Below are 22147 nucleotides of genomic sequence, written 5' to 3'. Positions count from 1 at the left end.
GGCATCCTTCTTATTAATACTGGCAGGCATCCTTCTTATTAATACTGGCATCCTTCTTATTAATACTGGCATCCTTCTTATTAATACTGGCATCCTTCTTATTAATACTGGCATCCTTCTTATTAATACTGGCATCCTTTGTATTAATACTGGCATCCTTCTTATTAATACTGGCATCCTTTGTATTAATAAGCATGAAGCGGTTTAGAGGACAGCAAGGTTGACAGGGAGTGTTCTGTGTTGTGATTGGTAGAGAAGGCCATGGCAGTGGCTCAGCATCACGACGCCGTATCCGGGACGGAAAAGCAACACGTTGCCAACGACTACGCTAGGAAACTGGCCAACGGCTGGGCACACTGCCAGGTACCTACCATGTGTGCCTGTTCTTTCTATTGATCCATGCAGTCTCTCTTGTTAGATGAACGAACTGTGTATGATTGACTCTCCACCTCTCTCTCCCCACTGTGTGGAGGACTATAGAACACAGACTAAATAAAGTATATCACTGTACAGTGTGTGTAACCTCTCTCTCCCCACTGTGTGGAGGACTATAAGACACAGACTAAATAAAGTATATCACTGTACAGTGTGTGGAGGACTATAGGACACAGACTAAATCAAGTATATCACTGTACAGTGTGTGTAACCTCTCTCTCCACTGCGTGGAGGACTATAGGACACAGACTAAATAAAGTATATTACTGTACAGTGTGTGGAGGACTATAGGACACAGACTAAATAAAGTATATTACTGTACAGTGTGTGGAGGACTATAGGACACAGACTAAATAAAGTATATATCTCTACTCTACACCCTCCTGTTACCTACAGGAGCTACACAGGGCTAACCTCACATGGTACTATACCACTATATTAACTATATGATCTCTCTCTCCACTGTGTGGAGGACTATAGGACACAGACTAAATAAAGTATATCACTGTACAGTGTGTGTAACCTCTCTCTCCCCACTGTGTGGAGGACTATAAGACACAGACTAAATAAAGTATATCACTGTACAGTGTGTGTAACCTCTCTCTCTCCCCACTGTCCCAGGTGTTGGTCAGTAACACTCTATCCTCTCTGAGTGGATCATCTGCTCCTCGTGTTTACTGTGAACACCTCAACATCAGTGTGTGTCCCCTCACAGAGACCAGCAAGAAGGTAACACTACACGGGCACACACACACACTCACAATTCCTCTTTGGTTCCGTGAAGTTAAATTTCCCTCCTCTCTGTTTCCATGTTTCTCTGTCAGTTCTCAGTGAACGTGTACAACCCTCTAGCTCGTCCAGTCAGTTGGCCAGTTAGACTGCCAGTCAACGGGACGGCCTACAGGATCTCAGATGCTAAGGGCAAGGCTGTGGACAGTCAGGTTGGTCTGTCTGTTCTGATAATGGTTGTCATATGTCGTTGTTCAATAACCTTTGTTATGACAGTTATGTATTGTGTGTGTATTTGCGTTTTGTGAGAGTACCCCACTCTATCCCCCCCAGGTGGTCCCAGTGTCCCAGGCCACAGCGGCGGTGCGACGGGGCAGGGGGTATGCTGTCAACGAGCTGTTGTTCCAGGTTCAGGCCCCTCCCCTGGGCTACAGCACCTACTCTGTCTCCCTGCTTCAGAACGGCCCTCCATCTCCTCAGTCCTCTCCACTGCCCAGGGCTCCCAAGGCTGTACAGAACAAGGTCTGGGTCTTATGGCTGGACACAAACGTACTTTCTACTATGAAAGCAAATATTTGATGTATTGATTTCATGTCATCAATGGAGACCAATATTCCAAAATGTACAATGTCTCTGTTAATGATGACATATCATGAATAAAGTCAGTTGGAAAGGTGTTGTTTTAAATTTGGACAGTTTTGTATCTAGGTTTTTAGGTTTGGATGTCACCTGTTCTGTCACTTTGTGTCTCCTCTAGTTTCTCAGGGTGACCTTTGACCCAGAGACTGGTCTCCTCAGCAGCCTCAGTAACCTGGAGACACAACAGACTGTCAAACTGTCACAGAACTTCTACTGGTCCGTACTACTTACTCTCTCTCTTCCCTCTCTCTCTCCATTTCTCTCTACCCTTCCCTCTCTCTACCTCTCCATTTCTCTCTACCCTTCTCTCTCTCTCCAATTGCTCTCTACCTTTCTCTCTCTCTATTTCTCTACCATTCCCTCTCTCTCCATTTCTCTCTACTCTTCCCTCTCTCTCCATTTCTCTCTACTCTTCCCTCTCTCTCTCTCCATTTCTCTCTACTCTTCCCTCTCTCTCTCTCCATTTCTCTCTACCCTTCCCTCTCTCTCTCCATCTCTCTCTACCCTTCCCTCTCTCTCTCCATCTCTCTCTACCCTTCTCTCTCTACCTCTCAATTTCTCTCTACCCTTCCATTTCTCTCTATCACTCCTTCCTATTCTCTATACCCTTCCATAATTATTTCTCCCTCTGTCTTTCTCTCCCCAACCTTCTTCTTTACTCTCACTGTGTGCTAGCATTGTCACGTTGAGGGATTTTCTGTCATCTTTGTTCTGTGTATGTTTCTCCAGGTACAACGCCAGCGATGGTAACAACTCAGAGAGTATTCAGATGTCAGGGGCCTACATCTTCAGACCTAACACCTCTACCCCCTTCATCATCAGCAAGACGGCTAAGATAGAAACACTACAGGTACCTACTACATTATACTTCATCTAGTCTCTTTACTTGCATGTGTTTCAATATAATTCAATATGCATGAGACCCACTAAACGTTCAAGAGATTCATTCCAGTCATCTCACAAGTTCTAGTTTCTGCCTTAACCCCCTTCTCCTGTCTTATCCCCCCCCCCCCCCTCCCCCTCCCTCCCTCAGAATTCTGTGGTGCAGGAGGTGAGACAGTGGTTCAGTCCCTGGGTCTCTCAGGTGGTCCGTCTCTACACAGACAGCAGGGCTCTGGAATTGGAGTGGACTGTCGGCCCGGTGCCTATAGGGTGAGGAAGGGGCTCAGAGCCACATGGGGCCTGGTCACAGATAATGCACTGGAAGGAGAATGGAGCGTTATTGAGACAGCCTGTGCATGTCTGGCAGAAGGAGTGAGTCTTTAACGGACTAGAAAGTATTCCTGTACCATAGAGAGAACATGATACACTATAATCTATCTGCCCCCCCCCCCTCTCTCTATCTGCCCCCCCCTTCTCTCTATCTGCCCCCCCCCCCCTTCTCTCTATCTGCCATCCCCCCCCTTCTCTCTATCTGCCATCCCCCCCTTCTCTATCTGCCCCCCCTTCTCTCTATCTGCCCCCCCATCAGTGATGACCTGGGTAAAGAGGTGATAAGTCGTCTAGACAGCAGCATCAACTCCTCTGGTGTCTTCTACACTGACTCTAATGGCAGAGAGGTGCTACAGAGACGGTGAGGAACCTGTGTGTGTTTCCCAACTCTACGCATCAGTATGTGTTGATGATGGAGTACTGTATTCCAGTAGTGTGTTCAGACACACAGTATACACCCTAATGCGTTGTATATCTGTCTCTGACAGGAAAGACTACCGGCCCACGTGGAACCTGAGACAGTCTGAGCCAATTGCTGGCAACTACTATCCAATCAACTCTAGAGCTTACATTAAGGTGTGTCTCATTGGTCATACACCCCGGTCTGACACTTCCTCTTCCTTCTCTCGTGACCATGCACTTTCTTTTCCTCTTCCCACTTACAGTTCCCTTTTCTGTGGTAGCCTTCTGGTCCAAAACTCTTGACTCTCCCTCCTGTTCTCTTCACTCTGTTTTACAAGTTCATGTCATATTATCTGACAATAGTAAATGGTGACTTCCACTGTGTGTGTGTGCAGGACGACAAGGACCAGCTGACTGTAGTGACGGACCGTTCTCAGGGAGGGGGCAGCATCCAGGATGGATCACTGGAGATCATGGTAACACACACACTCTCTCACTACTCTTCATTTTTCATGTGGTAGGATTTTGGCGTCAAAGACATCTGGTGTGTGTGTTTCACGTCTCACCTCTTTCCCCCGGCTCCACACCCTGTCTATCTTTATCACTGTCACATCTGACACACTCCATCCACACGACCCCCCCCCCCCCCCCAGCTCCACCGTAGGTTGCTGTACGATGATGTCCGGGGTGTAGGTGAGCCCCTCAACGAGACGTCTGACATTTACCCAGAAGGCCTGGTGGTTCGTGGTCGCCACCTCCTCTCCCTCAGCCCCCCTGCCACGGCTGCTGACACACACCGCCCCCTAGCACAGGAAGTGGTACTGCAGCCTCTCATTACGTTCACCGACGGAGAGCTGCACCCGAGTACCAGGCTGGAGGTGAGAGAGCCCATCGCAAATAATTATTTCCTCAAGTTCTCCTCCTTGCCTCTTTCTCAACCGTATTGGAGTAGGTTCAAGGTCCCGCCCCTCAGGCCTTCTTCAATGGATTTTGAGAAAGAGGTGAGGCATCTAGGAAAGGAGGGAGAGTGAAGGAGGCTGATTGAGGAACAGTTATCAGCTCTGCAGGTGAAATGTGTCACTTTGGACTATTGAAATGAACCCATCTTTTAACCCCCCCACCTCAGTTCTCTGGGCTACAGGCAGTGCTGCCCCCTGCTGTTCACCTGTTGACAGTGTCTCAGTGGGACCAGGACACAGTGCTGCTCAGACTGGAGCATCAGTACCAAGCTTCAGAGAGCAAGGAGCATTCCCAGCCTGTTACTGTTAATCTGCAGGTTAGTGATATGTGATACTGTATATACACACACACCATACAGAGACTGTGGTTCTAAGGCTGGAGCACCAGCAGCAAGCCCAGGAGAGCATTCAGTCTCACTGTCAGGTTAGGGGTGAACACACACACACACAGTGCTGCTCAGACTGGAGCATCAGTATCGGGCTATGGAGAGCAAGATGAACTGTCAACCTACAGGTTCAGAACTCCCACACGTATGCATACGAGCCATAAACAAAGTGAAACCTTTTACTAATACCATACATTCCTGTCTCAACGTGATGTAACAACCGTTATTCACAAGTTAATTCATTTGAAACCACTTTGAAAACATGAAAGCAATGTAGATACTGAAGTTACTGACAGATGCTCTACTCTCCATCAGTCACTCACACACTGCTCTCTCTGTAGAAGCTGTTCTCCACTCTGGACGTGCTGGGCGTGTCCGAGATGAACCTGTCAGCCAATCAGTGGAAGGATGAGATGACGCGTCTGGACTGGAAGGCGGAGTCAGGTACACATCACACAGGTGTAACAAATCAACTCTCTGCTTACTCAGCCCTCTAGGACGCGGGAAGACCGCTGACCTGCTTTATTGTAGCAATTCCTTTGTTAGTCCGTTGTGGGGCTTGTTGCACAGAGCTTGATACCTGTTGTCTCCGTTTGCCTCAGGTGAGAAGCCCCTGCCGAAGAGAGGGGGAGACCCCTCTGTGTGGGAGGTGAGCCTCAAGCCCATGGAGATACGCACCTTCCTGCTCCGTGTCAGGCAGAGATAGTCAATCACCAACCTCCGTTCCAGAACTAGCCAATGATCAATCCATGTGGCTTAGCAATTATGAACTCACTGCCTTGATTGGATGTAAATAATTTGGAATCTGAGTACATGAAGATGAATCAAATGAACAGGGTTTTTTGTCATAATTGAGTGGAGTGGGTTTTAAATTAGCTCCTATAAAAGAGCTTCTTTGAAGCCACTGAACAATTCCTTTATGTTGTAATTTTAGTGCCAATACCACAACCTTTCTGGTATTTCAAAGCCCTTTCCCGTAACTACTTATTACTAAATCGTCACTGTCATTTGTCTCTAACATCAATAAACTATTCACACACACAACTGTTACCAATATATATTTGATTCACATACTGGTGCACATTTTCTACATGCCGAGTGAATATTTTGTGCAATAAGCAATTTTTTTTCCTCTCGAATGTGCCTTTTTCAAATGAGTGGTTTAGGCTGCATTTACACGGGCAGAAGACCAATTAGTGGCAAAAGAAAAGATTGAACAGCTTGTGTGTTGAATCAGTGATCAATGTGCAGCTGATATTAAACCCAGGTTGTTTCTCAGTGTGTATTCACTCACCCATTCCTCTACATGACTATAATATGTACAGTGTGTATTCACTCACCCATTCCTCTACATGACTATAATATGTACAGTGTGTATTCACTCACCCATTCCTCTACATGACTATAATATGTACAGTGTGTATTCACTCACCCATTCCTCTACATGTCTATAATATGTACAGTGTGTATTCACTCACCCATTCCTCTACATGTCTATAATATGTACAGTGTGTATTCACTCACCCATTCCTCTACATGTCTATAATATGTACAGTGTGTATTCACTCACCCATTCCTCTACATGTCTATAATATGTACAGTGTGTATTCACTCACCCATTCCTCTACATGACTATAATATGTAGTGTGTATTCACTCACCCATTCCTCTACATGACTATAATATGTACAGTGTGTATTCACTCACCCATTCCTCTACATGTCTATAATATGTACAGTGTGTATTCACTCACCCATTCCTCTACATGACTATAATATGTACAGTGTGTATTCACTCACCCATTCCTCTACATGTCTATAATATGTACAGTGTGTATTCACTCACCCATTCCTCTACATGACTATAATATGTACAGTGTGTATTCACTCACCCATTCCTCTACATGTCTATAATATGTACAGTGTGTATTCACTCACCCATTCCTCTACATGTCTATAATATGTACAGTGTGTATTCACTCACCCATTCCTCTACATGACTATAATATGTAGTGTGTATTCACTCACCCATTCCTCTACATGACTATAATATGTGCTACAATGGAACAATTACACAACAGCTGTTCTAAAAATGAACCATCAGTAAAAGCTCTTCTCCACACTTGTCATGAAGACTTTTATTAGACTGTCACAACAGTCATAAATAAAACAGAATTGATGCTTCACTTCAGTATGAAGCCAGTATGTGTATTTCCAATACAGGGCTAACTAGACATCCCATAATGAAGTTGCCCATAGATGCTGATACTGGGTCAGTTTTGCATTCTCCCCACTAATGGTAATGTAGAGGATTGGGGAGGGGAAGCTGATCCTAGATCTGTACCAAGGGGGAAACGTCACCCCGGAGTTCAAAGTTAGTTATGTCTGGGGCCTGGAGTTTCGTCATGATTGTGTCCAGTATACCTTAGTGGACAGATTCTGCTGAGCTGGACATGAGGATACCAAGTGGGAGGGAAGAGAGGAGACTCGCTCCACCATCACTCCATCTGGTCAGTCTGTTCCAGGTCATGGGAGTAACAGCATTTTTCACCGTGTGTGCATTTACCCTGGAGAGAGAGAGGGGGGGGGACGAGTGGCAGAAAAGGGGGAAAACATGCAAATCATGTGTAAGACATAATGAGGGGTTATGTGTCCTATGGAAAATAATGAATGACAGTAGATGATCAACTAGACACGAGCGGAATGAAACTGACCTTCCTTTCCCACAGAACGCATAGAGCCCCGTGTTGATTATCCCTTTTACACCAAGGCTAGAATTTAACATATTTACCACTAGAAATGTGTTCAACATCCACTGAAGTAGCTAGCAAGTTACCTAGATTGCTTGGTTACCAAGGCAACTACTGTAGCTAACAGACTCGCTAGTTTAGCTAACCAAACCATCAGTCTGAGCTGGCTATTATGAAAATCAAATTAAAAACAATACTTTTTCCAATTAGACTTACTTTAAAATGCAGCTCAAACAAAATATGTATAAGCCCTTCAATTCTACTGTGCGTTATAGGGAAATATTGCAAGCTCTAGAATGCCCTTCAAGCCAATAAGTATTTAACAATGCCAGTTTAGGTTTATTATTGTGTGGAAAATGTTTCTGTAATAATAGCTGAAGTGTTATGATGATTCATAATTAATGAGGCACTGTCTGTTGCTGGGGAGATAAAACACCTTGTTCTCTGGTAGTGTACGGTTACTATGCCGACAGTGTTATTATGAAAAGAACAGAGTGTGCTCACACCCTTCAGAACATTTCACCAAAGAGAAAGCTCCTGTGAAACATTCCCGTGGCTGCCTCTACACAGGCAGCCCAATTCTGATATTTTTTCTCCTAATAGCCTTTTTTTGAGAAATCAAATCAGATCTTTTCACATCAGATCTCTTTTTAGAGCTGGTCTGATTGGTCAAAATACCAATTAGTGTAAAAAGATCAGCATTGGGCTGCCTGTGTAAACGCAGCCTTACAATTCTACTATGTCTATATGGTTATTGTGGGGTGTTTCCCTGTACCTTTTGCAAGGGAAGCTCTTGCAACTTTCGGACTTTCTGAATCTTGTGTAATGCAATGCCTAGTGTTACAGGGTGTGGGGAGGGAAAATGTGCTCCCATACCTTCCTGAACCTCTTGCAAGGGAAGCTCTTAAGCTGGGTGGCGTCAGTGATCTGGTTCTTCCTCTTGTTTTGACCCTGTTTCCTCCTGTCCTCCAGGTCTGATGAGATACCTCCACCACTGAGAGAGAGAGAGAGGCACCAAATTGAGACTCTGCATGCAGAATTCTGCAAAAATATTCTCTGTATACAATGGAAAACACCAAATGAAGCATGCAGAGCAGAATTAGGCCGGTATCCACTAATTATCAAAACTCTAAAAGAAAGCAATTCCCAAACCTTCCATAACAAAGTCATGACCTACAGAGAGATGAACCTGGAGAAGAGTCCCCTAAGCAAGCTGGTCCTGGGGCTCTGTTCATAAACACAAACACACAGAGCCCCAAGACAGCAACACAATTAGACCCAACCAAATCATGAGAAAACAAAAAGATAATTACTTGACACATTGGAAAGAATTAACAAAAAAACAGAGCAAACTAGAATGCTATTTGACCCTAAACAGAGAGTACACAGTGGCAGAATACCTGACCACTGTGACTGACCCAAACCTAAGGAAAGCTTTGACTATGTACAGACTCAGTGAGCATAGCCTTGCTATTGAGAAAGGCCACCGTAGTCAGACCTGGCTCTCAAGAGAAGACAGGCTATGTGCTCACTGCCCACAAAATGAGGTGGAAACTGAGCTGCACTTCCTAACCTCCTGCCCAATGTATGATCATATTAGAGACCCATATTTCCCCCAGATTACACAGACCAACAAATAATTAGAAAACAAATCCAATTTTGATAAATCTACTGGGTGAAATACCACAGTGTGTCATCACAGCAGCAAGATTTGTGACCTGTTGTCACAAGAAAAGGGCAACCAGTGAAGAACAAACACCATTGTAAATACAACCCATATTTACTTATTTTCCCCTTTGTACATTAACTATTTGTACATTGTTACAACACTGTATATAGATAGACATATGACATTTGTAATGTCTTTATTCTTTTGGAACTTGTGTGAGAGTAATGTTTACTGTTTATTGTTTATTTCACTTTTGTTTATCTATTTCACTTGCTTTGGCAATGTAAACATATGTTGAAAGACAGAAAGGAGAGAATATAGGGAAGAACACAGTAAGAGGCAGGTGGAGAGAAAGAGACAGCAAGAAACAATGTGGAGAGGTTTAACCCAATACTGTACAAATTTTTATTTAGCTAACTTCATGTTGAGATCATCATTAATAAGTGTCTGAGGGTCCGTACCCAGCCTTGGCCCCCAGCTGGCCTGAGGTTTAGAGTTAGGGGTCAAGGATGGGGTTAGTATTAATAAGTGTATCCTACCCAGCATTGGTGCGGGCCTTGGCCCCCAGCTGGCCTGAGGTTTAGAGTTAGGGGTCAAGGATGGGGTTAGTATTAATAAGTGTATCCTACCCAGCCTTGGTGCGGGCCTTGGCCCCCAGCTGGCCTGAGGTTTAGAGTTAGGGGTCAAGGACGGGGTTAGTATTAATAAGTGTATCCTACCCAGCCTTGGCGCGGGCCTTGGCCCCAGCTGGCCTGAGGTTTAGGGTTAGGGGTCAAGGATGGGGTTAGTATTAATAAGTGTATCCTACCCAGCATTGGTGCGGGCCTTGGCCCCCAGCTGGCCTGAGGTTTAGGGTTAGGGGTCAAGGATGGGGTTAGTATTAATAAGTGTATCCTACCCAGCCTTGGCGCGGGCCTTGGCCCCAGCTGGCCTGAGGTTTAGGGTCAGGGGTCAAGGACGGGGTTAGTATTAATAAGTGTATCCTACCCAGCATTGGTGTGGGCCTTGGCCCCCAGCTGGCCTGGGGTTTAGGGTTCAAATACAGGGTTAGTATTAATAAGTGTATCCTACCCAGCATTGGCGCGGGCCTTGGGCCCCCAGAAAGGCTCAGGGTTCTCCTGGAAGCGGGTGAGGTGGCGACGGCGAGACTGGGGATTGGCATCCTCCCTCACATCAAAACACGCCTGTAGACTAGAGAGAGATAGCGCGAGAGAGGAGAGAAATGGGGGAGGGGGAGAGAGAGAGGAGAGAGATGGGGGAGGGGGAGAGAGCAAGAAGGGGGGACACAGGACATACCTTTTCCTAATATCCATAATCTTATTCATCACTACATTATACCATCTCTATGTTAAACTGTACTGGCATCTTCATCTCCCAGGCAGTTGGTTCAGTCCCAGACTTACATGGGTTCAGTATTGAGGATGTGGTGAGCAGGGCTGCTCTCTGACAGTCTGTCTCTCTTCACAGGATTGGACTTTTCCTGCAGGATACAACATAACCACCACATACTGTCAAATCTACACCCGGAGGAAACAACATAACCACCACATACCGTCAAATCTACACCCGGAGGATACAACATAACCTCCACATACTGTCAAATCTACACCCGGAGGATACAACATAACCTCCACATACTGTCAAATCTACACCCAAAGGATACAACATAACCACCACATACCGTCAAATCTACACCCGGAGGATACAACATAACCTCCACATACTGTCAAATCTACACCCGGAGGATACAACATAACCACCACATACCGTCAAATCTACACCCGGAAGATACAACATAACAACCACATACCGTCATATCTACACCCGGATTGGGACTTTTCCTACAGGATACAACATAACCACCACATACTGTCAAATCTACACCCGGATTGGGACTTTTCCTGCAGGATACAACATAACCACCACATACCGTCAGATCTACACCCGGAGGATACAACATAACCTCCACATACTGTCAAATCTACACCCGGAGGATACAACATAACCACCACATACTGTCAAATCTACACCCGGAGGATACAACATAACCACCACATACCGTCATATCTACACCCGGATTGGGACTTTTCCTGCAGGATACAACATAACCACCACATACCGTCATATCTACACCCGGATTGGGACTTTTCCTACAGGATTCAACATAACCACCACATACTGTCAAATCTACACCCGGATTGGGACTTTTCCTACAGGATACAACATAACCACCACATACTGTCAAAGCTACACCCGGATTGGGACTTTTCCTACAGGATTCAACATAACCACCACATACTGTCAAATCTACACCCGGATTGGGACTTTTCCTACAGGATACAACATAACCACCACATACTGTCAAAGCTACACCCGGATTGGGACTTTCAGTTTCATCCCGTATTGAAATGGTTCCCATGGTGCATTGTGTCTTACCCAGCATCGCATGACGTCCCAGAGGACCCTGGGAGGAGCGTCCGTCTTTAGAGCATTCTTACAGGCATGAGACAAGGATACCCTGTGGCCTGCATGAAGCAGAGCCGACCTGGAGCGAGAGAGCGAGAGCGAGAGCGAGAGCGAGAGCGAGAGAGAGAGAGAGAGAGAGAGAGAGAGAGAGAGAGAGAGAGAGAGAGAGAGAGAGAGAGAGTGAGTTCAAGGATAGAGGGGTATTGTATGTAATCAGACAGGACAGTCTTATATGAGAGGGAGAGTAGGACCTGAATTGGAGCAGAGGGGGAGTGCTGCAGTGTACAGTGCTGCTCAGGTTGTCCACTGTGTAGTATAGAGGCACATCCTCCAGCTCCTGGACACACAGACAACAGTTCAAGTTTGGACATTACACCTGGCTCATCTTAGGCAGACAACTTGCCATTTCTCTTCTTACCCAATCCTACCATTAAGAGTGAGAACACCAACCTAACCTCAGATCAGCTGACCCTTTCTCCCAATCCTACCATTAAGAGTGAGAACCCCAACCTAACCTCAGATCAGCTGACCCTTTCTCCCAATCCTACCATTAAGAGTGAGAACACCAACCTAACCTTGGATCAGCATCAATGGAAGAATCTCAACTGCATACTCCTCACCTCCGCTCTCCTCGCCTCCTTCTCAAAACCCATTGGAGGAGAAAGAGAAGTCCCTCACCTCTGACCTTCTCCTCCAATGGGTTTTGAGGAGGAGAGCAGCATGCAGTTGAGAAAAGGCCCCCCATGTCTTATTCCATGTAATATAAAGTGTATTTCAGACTGCTTCTTGTAGACCTACGACCCCTAACCTCTCACCTCTGTGACCATGCCCTCTATGACCCCTAACCTCTCACCTCTGTGACCATGCTGAGCATGCCCTCTATGACCCCTAACCTCTCACCTCTGTGACCATGCTGAGCATGCCCTCTATGACCCCTAACCTCTCACCTCTGTGACCATGCTGAGCATGCCCTCTATGACCCCTAACCTCTCACCTCTGTGACCATGCTGAGCATGCCCTCTATGACCCCTAACCTCTCACCTCTGTGACCATGCCCTCTATGACCCCTAACCTCTCACCTCTGTGACCATGCTGAGCATGCCCTCTATGCGGCGGGCGGTTCCAAAGCGGGACGGGTTCCCAGACACGGCAGATAGAACCTTCTGAACGAAGCTCACGTCATGGAGGGCCTCGCCCCAGATAGGACCACCCAGCTACAGAGGAGGAGGAGGGAGAGACGGTGTCAAGAGAGAATGCGTGTGAAAGTAAGAGACAAAGTGTGTTTGAGTGTGTGTGTGTCCTCACCTGGTGTCTGTGTCCACAGTGTTCACACTCTGCTCCGACCGGCGGTCCAGTGGCTGCAGAGTACTTTATACTGAAACACACAGAGAGAAACATTAACACACACAAGTTGCCCAACTCGACAGGAATAACCCATATAGAGAAATAGTGTCTTACTGGTTTCCCTGAGTCGTCCTCTTGCCCAGTCGTTGTAAGTGGTACGAGCCACAGCCAACACAGTTATACACCAAAGCTTGTTTACTGAAACACGACATCAGGTGTAAGGTATCTTCAGAATAACAACTTCACAGTCTGTTATGAAGACTTCATGTCTAGATAAAGTGTTGTGTTACGGTGTGTGTCCATACCTTGCTGAGTTTTTGACCATGGCCTGTCCAGTGTGTACCCTGACAAACACTCGTATGTAGAAGTCCACACTGACACAGAGCAGGGGGTGGATGTACCGTTGGTACACACCAGCTCTCTGGTCCAGACTGTGTAGGATGATACGCAGAGCCTGGGGGAGGAGGGAGAAGAGGAGGGAGGAGAGAAAGAAGGGGGTGGCGAAGGAGAAGAGGGGGGAGGCGAGGAGAGAGAAGAGGGGGGAGGCGAGGAGGGAGAAGAGGGGGAGGCGAGGGAGAAGGGGAGGCGAGGGAGAAGATGGGGGGGGAGAAGAGGGGGGAGGCGAGGAGGGAGAAGAGGGGGGAGGCGAGGGAGAAGCGAGGGAGAAGGGGAGAAGAGGGGGAAGAGGGGGGGCGAGGGAGAAGGTGAGGGAGAAGAGGGGGGTGGCGAGGGAGAAGAGGGGGGAGAAGAGGAGGGAGAAGAGGAGGGTGGCGAGGGAGAAGAGGGGGAGAAGAGGAGGGAGGCGAGGGAGAAGAGGGGGGAGAAGAGGAGGGAGAAGAGGAGGGTGGCGAGGGAGAAGAGGGGGGAGAAGAGGAGGGAGAAGAGGAGGGAGGCGAGGGAGAAAGGAGAGTTATGAGACGAGCTACACAGCAGAGACTAAACTCTCAAACTTCTATTCAAAATGTATTCACACAACTTCCCTAAATGTTCCTTCTACTACACATGTATTATTCCAACAAAGGTTTTCTTGCATCCAGTTTTTTATTTTACCCCCTTTTCTCCCCAATTTTGTGGTATCCAATTGTTAGTAATTACTATCTTGTCTCATCGCTACAACTCCCGTACGGGCTCAGGAGAGACGAAGGTCACTTGCATCCAGTTGTAGTTGAAAACACACACTGCTGGAATACAGTTTAGCCAAGCGTTCCTCACCATCTCATGACAGTACTTGGCTTTGATGGAGACAGAGCCGTATTTGCTGTAGCAGGTCTCCCCACTGTTACCAGCCATCACAGCCATGTCAGTACACGTCACACACAACAGACCTGGGGGAGAGAGAGACGTTTTTAGTAAAACCACACTGGAAAACGCACTCAGTGTATCTGTCGCTGACACATAAACATGTTAAATTAAGCAGAGAGAATAACTGACAGACATCTACGGACCTCCTTCACCGACAGCCTGGACGGCGGCATCCAGGAAAGGGGCGGGGCTTCCGTAGGGGTCCAGGTCTATGACATCATAGCGGTCCTTCTTCCCCCGCATCTCATACATCAGCATGCTGGAGAAACAAGACAGGGAGGGATTAACATGCTGGAGGAGGAACGAGACAGGGAGGGATTAACATGATGGAGGAGGAACGAGACAGGGAGGGATTAACATGATGGAGGAACGGGACAGGGAGGGATTAACATGATGGAGGAACGAGACAGGGAGGGATTAACATGATGGAGGAACGAGACAGGGAGGGATTAACATGATGGAGGAACGAGACAGGGAGGGATTAACATGATGGAGGAACGAGACAGGGAGGGATTAACATGATGGAGGAACGGGACAGGGAGGGATTAACATGATGGAGGAACGGGACAGGGAGGGATTAACATGATGGAGGAACGGGACAGGGAGGGATTAACATGATGGAGGAACGAGACAGGGAGGGATTAACATGGCGGAACGAGACAGGGAGGGATTAACATGGAGGAACGAGACAGGGAGGGATTAACATGGAGGAACGAGACAGGGAGGGATTAACATGGAGGAACGAGACAGGGAGGGATTAACATGATGAAGGAACGAGACAGGGAGGGATTAACATGATGAAGGAACGAGACAGGGAGGGATTAACATGGAGGAACGAGACAGGGAGGGATTAACATGGAGGAACGAGACAGGGAGGGATTAACATGGAGGAACGAGACAGGGAGGGATTAACATGATGGAGGAACGAGACAGGGAGGGATTAACATGATGGAGGAACGAGAGAGGGGGGGATTAACATGCTGGAGGAACGGGACAGGGGGGGATTAACATGATGGAGGAACGAGACAGGGAGGGATTAACATGATGGAGGAGGAACGAGACAGGGAGGGATTAACATGATGGAGGAACGAGACAGGGAGGGATTAACATGATGAAGGAACGAGACAGGGAGGGATTAACATGGAGGAACGAGACAGGGAGGGATTAACATGGAGGAACGAGACAGGGAGGGATTAACATGGAGGAACGAGACAGGGAGGGATTAACATGGAGGAACGAGACAGGGAGGGATTAACATGGAGGAACGAGACAGGGAGGGATTAACATGATGGAGGAACGAGAGAGGGGGGGATTAACATGCTGGAGGAACGGGACAGGGGGGGATTAACATGATGGAGGAACGAGACAGGGAGGGATTAACATGATGGAGGAACGAGACAGGGAGGGATTAACATGGAGGAACGAGACAGGGAGGGATTAACATGATGGAGGAACGAGACAGGGAGGGATTAACATGATGGAGGAACGAGACAGGGAGGGATTAACATGCTGGAGGAACGGGACAGGGAGGGATTAACATGATGGAGGAACGAGACAGGGAGGGATTAACATGCTGGAGGAACGAGACAGGGAGGGATTAACATGCTGGAGGAACGAGACAGGGAGGGATTAACATGCTGGAGGAACGAGACAGGGAGGGATTAACATGATGGAGAAACGAGAGAGGGGGGGATTAACATGCTGGAGGAACGGGACAGGGAGGGATTAACATGGAGGAACGAGACAGGGAGGGATTAACATGGAGGAACGAGACAGGGAGGGATTAACATGGAGGAACGAGACAGGGAGGGATTAACATGATGGAGGAACGAGAGAGGGGAGGATTAACATGATGGAGGAACGAGAGAGGGGGGGATTAACATGATGGAGGAACGAGAGAGGGGGGATTAACATGATGGAGGAACGAGAGAGGGAGGGATTAACATGATGGAGGAACGAGAGAGGGAGGGATTAACATGATGGAGGAACGGGACAGGGAGGGATTAACATGATGGAGGAACGAGAGAGGGAGGGATTAACATGATGGAGGAACGAGAGAGGGAGGGATTAACATGATGGAGGAACGGGACAGGGAGGGATTAACATGATGGAGGAACGAGAGAGGGAGGGATTAACATGATGGAGGAACGAGAGAGGGAGGGATTAACATGATGGGGGGGCAGAGGTTAGTAGTAAGAGGTGTAGCAAAAGAGAGATAAAGAGGGAGAGACTGAAAAATAGGGAGAAAAGATAAATGGAGAGTGATAGTTTGACTTCGAGAAGACTGTCTGAGTGTGTCAGTGAGCATAGATAAACAAATAAAGAAGAAAATAAGAGAAGAAAAGAATGAGATACATGAAGGAGAGAGCGAGACCAACCTGGCATCTCTCTGGCTGGCCTGCAGTAGGTGTGTGACTCCGTTGTGCTGGGCATTGCGGGCGATGAGGGCAGCAGCCTTGGCTGAGAAGTCGTTAGCCGTGACGCTACGTAGACCAGGCACCTCCAGAGCAAACCTCACAGAGCGTAGGCCAGACGCTGCCAGACCCTCCAACACACGCAGACCATTCTGGATGGAGAACGGTAGGGTTAGATCACAAATACACTGGCAGACCATTGTGGAGAGAGGAGAACGGTAGGGTTAGATCACAAACACACTGACAGACCATTGTGGAGAGAGGAGAACGGTAGGGTTAGAATACCAACACAAACACACTGGCAGACCATTGTGGAGAGAGGAGGACGGTAGGGTTAGAATACCAACACAAACACACTGGCAGACCATTGTGGAGAGAGGAGGACGGTAGGGTTAGAATGCCAACACAAACACACTGGCAGACCATTGTGGAGAGAGGAGGACGGTAGGGTTAGAATACCAACACAAACACACTGGCAGACCATTGTGGAGAGAGGAGAACGGTAGGGTTAGATCACAAACACACTGGCAGACCATTGTGGAGAGAGGAGGACGGTAGGGTTAGAATACCAACACAAACACACTGGCAGACCATTGTGGAGAGAGGAGAACGGTAGGGTTAGAACACAAACACACTGGCAGACCATTGTGGAGAGGAGAACGGTAGGGTTAGAACACAAACACACTGGCAGACCATTGTGGAGAGAGGAGAACGGTAGGGTTAGAACCTAAACACACTGGCAGACCATTGTGGAGTGGAGAACGGTAGGGTTAGAACACAAACACACTGGCAAACCATTGTGGAGAGAGGAGAAGGGTAGGGTTAGAACACAAACACACTGGCAGACCATTGTGGAGAGAGGAGAAGGGTAGGGTTAGAACACAAACACACTGGCAGACCATTGTGGAGAGGAGAACGGTAGGGTTAGAACACAAACACACTGGCAGACCATTGTGGAGAGGAGAACGGTAGGATTAGAACACAAACACACTGGCAGACCATTGTGGAGAGGAGAACAGTAGGGTTAGATCAAACACACTGGCAGACCATTGTGGAGAGAGGAGAACGGTAGGGTTAGAACACAAACACACTGGCAGACCATTGTGGAGAGGAGAACAGTAGGATTAGAACACAAACACACTGGCAGACCATTGTGGAGAGGAGAACGGTAGGGTTAGAACACAAACACACTGGCAGACCATTGTGGAGAGGAGAACAGTAGGGTTAGAACACAAACACACTGGCAGACCATTGTGGAGAGGAGAACAGTAGGGTTAGAACACAAACACACTGGCAGACCATTGTGGAGAGGAGAACAGTAGGGTTAGAATACCAACACACTGGCAGACCATTGTGGAGAGAGGAGAACGGTAGGGTTAGAACACAAACACACTGGCAGACCATTGTGGAGAGAGGAGAACAGTAGGGTTAGATCAAACACACTGGCAGACCATTGTGGAGAGGAGAACAGTAGGGTTAGAACACAGACACACTGGCAGACCATTGTGGAGAGGAGAACAGTAGGGTTAGAACACAGACACACTGGCAGACCATTGTGGAGAGGAGAACAGTAGGGTTAGAACACAAACACACTGGCAGACCATTGTGGAGAGGAGAACAGTAGGGTTAGAACACAAACACACTGGCAGACCATTGTGGAGAGGAGAACAGTAGGGTTAGAACACAAACACACTGGCAGACCATTGTGGAGAGGAGAACAGTAGGGTTAGAACACAAACACACTGGCAGACCATTGTGGAGAGGAGAACAGTAGGGTTAGAACATGGATGCACACACACGCTTTTTCATACCTTACAGCGCTCCCCCACTGAAGCAGTTACGACTGGCTCCTCTCCTCCTTTCTCCCCTGTCTGCATCTCTGTCTCCTCTTTCTTCTCGTCAGCTAGATTGACCACCACCCTCTCCTTCTCCCCTGGCACTACCACCTTCACCCCCCTCCGGGCCATCTGCTCCCGGGCAAACTCTGTAACCACCGCACACCTGGAGAGAAGGGGGGCAAGATGGAGACATGAGATGAAACAGGTGTACCTGTGATGAACAACCAGCTAGCTACCATAGCCTGTACCTGTGATGAACAACCAGCTAGCTACCATAGCCTGTACCTGTGATGAACAACCAGCTAGCTACCATAGCCTGTACTTGTGATGAACAACCAGCTAGCTACCATAGCCTGTACCTGTGATGGACAACCAGCTAGCTACCATAGCCTGTACCTGTGATGAACAACCAGCTAGCTACCATAGCCTGTACCTGTGATGAACAACCAGCTAGCTACCATAGCCTGTACCTGTGATGAACAACCAGCTAGCTACCATAGCCTGAGCCATATTTATTGTACCTTCATTTAACTAGGCAAGTCAATAAAGAACAAATTCTTAATTAATGACGGCCTACATGTAAAGCCCCCCCCCCCCCCCCCCCGGTCAAACCCTCCTCTAACCCGGACGATGCTGGGCCAATAGTGCACCGCTATATGGGACTCCCGATCACAGCATGAGGCAAATGGTGGCCACACCAGATACTGACTGGGTTTCTGATCCACACCCCTACCTTTTTTTAAGTATCTGTGACCAACAGATGTATATCTGTATTCCCAGTCATGTGAAATCCATAGACTGGGGCCTAATTCATTTAATTCAATTGACTGATTTCCTTATATGAACTGTAACTCAGTGAACTCTTTGAAATTGTTGCATGTTGCGTTTATATTTTTATTCAGTGTAAATATCTGACCATAGCTTTACTTTCTTCGCAGATTCAGCTCTACATAAGCCATGTTGAATGCAGTTTCTTCAACTGAAGGCTTACAGACCCATAGGAAAACATCCAAATTGCAATGTATGCATATATCCCATAATATGTCCAGGGATAAGGTATATGTTGACAATGCAGCCTTGAGCTGAATGTTGGGCCAGCTAAGGGATAAAATACCATTAGGGGTGTATTCATAAGTGCACACCAAAGCAAACTGAATGAGAGTTTCTATTGGACAAATTCAGGTAGGTCCCTCTGTTTCGTTTACTTCCTAGTGAATAAGCCCCATCAGTCAAACTCACGTCAGATCTCTGTTGAACTCCTGCACAGGGTTGTAAAACACCTCGTTGGCACTGGGAAACAATATGGCTGCCTTGCCCTCCCTGACAACTGTCTCCCCTGGCAACAACCCCGTTGTCGGGGGCATCTCCTGGTCAGGTGTTGAGGCAGCTGGACTTGGGTTCAAGCCCTCCATTGGGGCTCCAGAAGTAGGGGGCTGAGGCTTGGTGTCTACCCCAGACAGGGTGGTGTTAACTTGTGGATCCTGAGGGGCCCTGAGGGGCTCCATGGTTCTCAGTCCCCTGTAGGCAACAACTGTCCTTAGAATCCTCTGGTGGGTGAAGGGTACAGTTAAGAGGGGGAGTAGCCGAGCAGTGATGATCAGCATAGGGCACTTCTCAGTCCTGGAAGAAATGACAACAATGTGTTATAACGGTCACAGTTGTCACACACAGACATTGATCATGACTATCAGTGCCATTACATTACACATAAGAGTCATCAGACCGGTAGCTAGCTATAGTTAGCGCTTCGGCTCATTTCAATGCAGTCAGTTAGCTTTGTGAACTTAGCCGGTGTCCACATGTACAAGTTGCAAGTGTTTTATCATAACTTTTTTGGTGTGAATGTTCATGTTAGTTAGATGGAGCGTTGGTGTCTTTTTTTTTCTCTGACAAAACAAGCTCTGACTACATTGAAGGGGGTGCGGCCTGGTTTATGTAGCTAGCGTGCTACCTTAGCAAGCTGCTCTGACTTCAGCTCAGGCATCAGTAACGTTATAGATCATCTTTGCTTCAAACCATGGTTTAGCTAACAGTCTTTGTCCAACAGCTCATTTACTGTCCGGGGGAGTTTTGTTAAGAGACCAGCTGCTCGGTCTGAAAATTAACACGCATCGCTTGCGGTGTACAGTAAGTGTATATTTTGCATTTGTTTAATTATTTTGATGTCATATGAAAGTCATGGGTTTTATGTTTCTAGAACCATATTGCAATTGAGAATAGATTCACGTTTAGATGTCAGAGACAGTAAATTATACCTCTGAAAATAACATAGGTCTCCTTAAGGACCTTAAGGAGTCAAGTTATATTGGGCTAGGTTTTTTATTTTTTTATTTAAATTTGACCTTTATTTAACTAGGCAAGTCAGTTAAGAACAAAGTCTTATTTTCAATGAGGACAGATTTGTACCTTGAGGACAGATTTGTACCTCGGGGATTTGAACTTGCAACCTTTTGGTTACGAGTCCAATGCACTAACCACTAGGCTACCCTGCCGCCCCAGGTTACACAGTACTGATGGAAAAACAGATATTGGTTCGACTTGGGGCTCTTCCTCCACAGTTTAGAACAGAGCATGAACTGACAACACACACAGAGAAAATGAGCTGTTGGACAAAGACTGTTAGCTAAACCATGGTTTGAAGCAAAGATGATCTATAACGTTACTGATGCCTGAGCTGAAGTCAGAGCAGCTCGCTAAGGTAGCACGCTAGCTACATAAACCAGGGCGCACCCCCTTCAATGTAGTCAGAGCTTGTTTTGTCAGAGAAAAAAAAAGACACCAGCAATCTAACTAACATGAACATTCACACCAAAAAAGTTATGATAAAACACTTGCAACTTGTACATGTGGACACCGGCTAAGTTCACAAAGCTAACTGACTGCATTGAAATGAGCCGAAGCGCTAACTAGCTAGCTACCGGTATTTAGCTATCAAGTAAGATAAAAACGATTACCTTATCTGCGGCGCACTTTCCCAAGTTGACAACTTAACATGTAGCTGTATTTGATGATTATGTATATTTACTGTATGACAACGGTAATAACTCACTAGCTATTTGTTGCAAAACTCAAGTTAACACATGGACGCAGATATGCATGGACCACAACTACAGAAACCCGCAGAACCAAACAGAAAGAGGTAAAAAGGCGTTTCGAATTCTTCTTCTTCGCTGAGGTTTAAGCGCGGTTAGTATCCAATACATGTTGCATTACCGCCACCTACTAGACTGGATTACAACTCGCTTCTCCTTTGCTTGAAAACAATCTATATACAAATACCCTACCATGTAACACTACACTCACAAAAAAATAAAAATCTTTTAAAAATATCACCACCCTACTCCACTATGTAAATCTATTTAGTCCTACCTCAGGCCAACAACTTGAAAGGATGGGACACCACCACAACACACCCTGTAACTCTTCTGATGTCACGTCTCACACACCCAAATACCTCTCTGCAGCTGCCACCACAACCTCAATTTGCTGTGACTTACATTCCATCCCTGCAGTACAGTTGATAACCATTACTATAAATGCTAAAAATCCAATCTTACTGAAACATATAACACTTGTTGGCCTATCCCTCTGTACAGGTACAGAT

At 46.9% G+C, this 22147-nt stretch overlaps 2 protein-coding genes across 2 annotated transcripts; one reads left to right on the top strand and one right to left on the bottom strand.

The window, feature by feature from the left end:
• Positions 1-253: 253 nt before the first annotated feature.
• On the top strand, positions 254-5818 carry LOC139400946 (lysosomal alpha-mannosidase-like; the record flags this gene model as incomplete). The annotated part of the gene is given in 14 exon segments (XM_071145480.1): positions 254-363; positions 1057-1164; positions 1260-1376; positions 1498-1686; positions 1922-2019; positions 2533-2653; positions 2837-2955; positions 3275-3376; positions 3504-3591; positions 3813-3893; positions 4071-4295; positions 4544-4693; positions 5104-5206; positions 5365-5818. Coding segments are annotated over 14 exon segments (1715 nt in total), but the record flags the coding sequence as incomplete, so codon positions are not given.
• A 1058-nt stretch (positions 5819-6876) lies between these two features.
• On the bottom strand, positions 6877-21674 carry LOC139400947 (tRNA (guanine(26)-N(2))-dimethyltransferase-like). The gene is made up of 16 exons (XM_071145481.1): positions 21498-21674; positions 19783-20163; positions 18517-18706; positions 16670-16857; positions 14435-14550; positions 14202-14314; positions 13295-13443; positions 13104-13187; positions 12951-13020; positions 12725-12859; positions 11897-11982; positions 11616-11724; positions 10583-10659; positions 10251-10370; positions 8387-8504; positions 6877-7327 (listed from the first exon to the last, which is right to left on the bottom strand). The coding sequence occupies exons 2-16, from the start codon at positions 20145-20147 to the stop codon at positions 7259-7261; spliced, it is 1989 nt and encodes a 662-aa protein (XP_071001582.1). The 5' UTR covers positions 20148-20163; positions 21498-21674; the 3' UTR covers positions 6877-7258.
• Between the last annotated feature and the right edge of the window lie 473 nt (positions 21675-22147).

Source organism: Oncorhynchus clarkii, unplaced genomic scaffold (genome assembly GCF_045791955.1).
Source record: "Oncorhynchus clarkii lewisi isolate Uvic-CL-2024 unplaced genomic scaffold, UVic_Ocla_1.0 unplaced_contig_5051_pilon_pilon, whole genome shotgun sequence".
Taxonomy (NCBI): domain Eukaryota; kingdom Metazoa; phylum Chordata; class Actinopteri; order Salmoniformes; family Salmonidae; genus Oncorhynchus; species Oncorhynchus clarkii.
The sequence above is the reverse complement of the archived record's forward strand: the minus strand, read 5'-3'. Positions and strand labels throughout refer to the sequence as shown.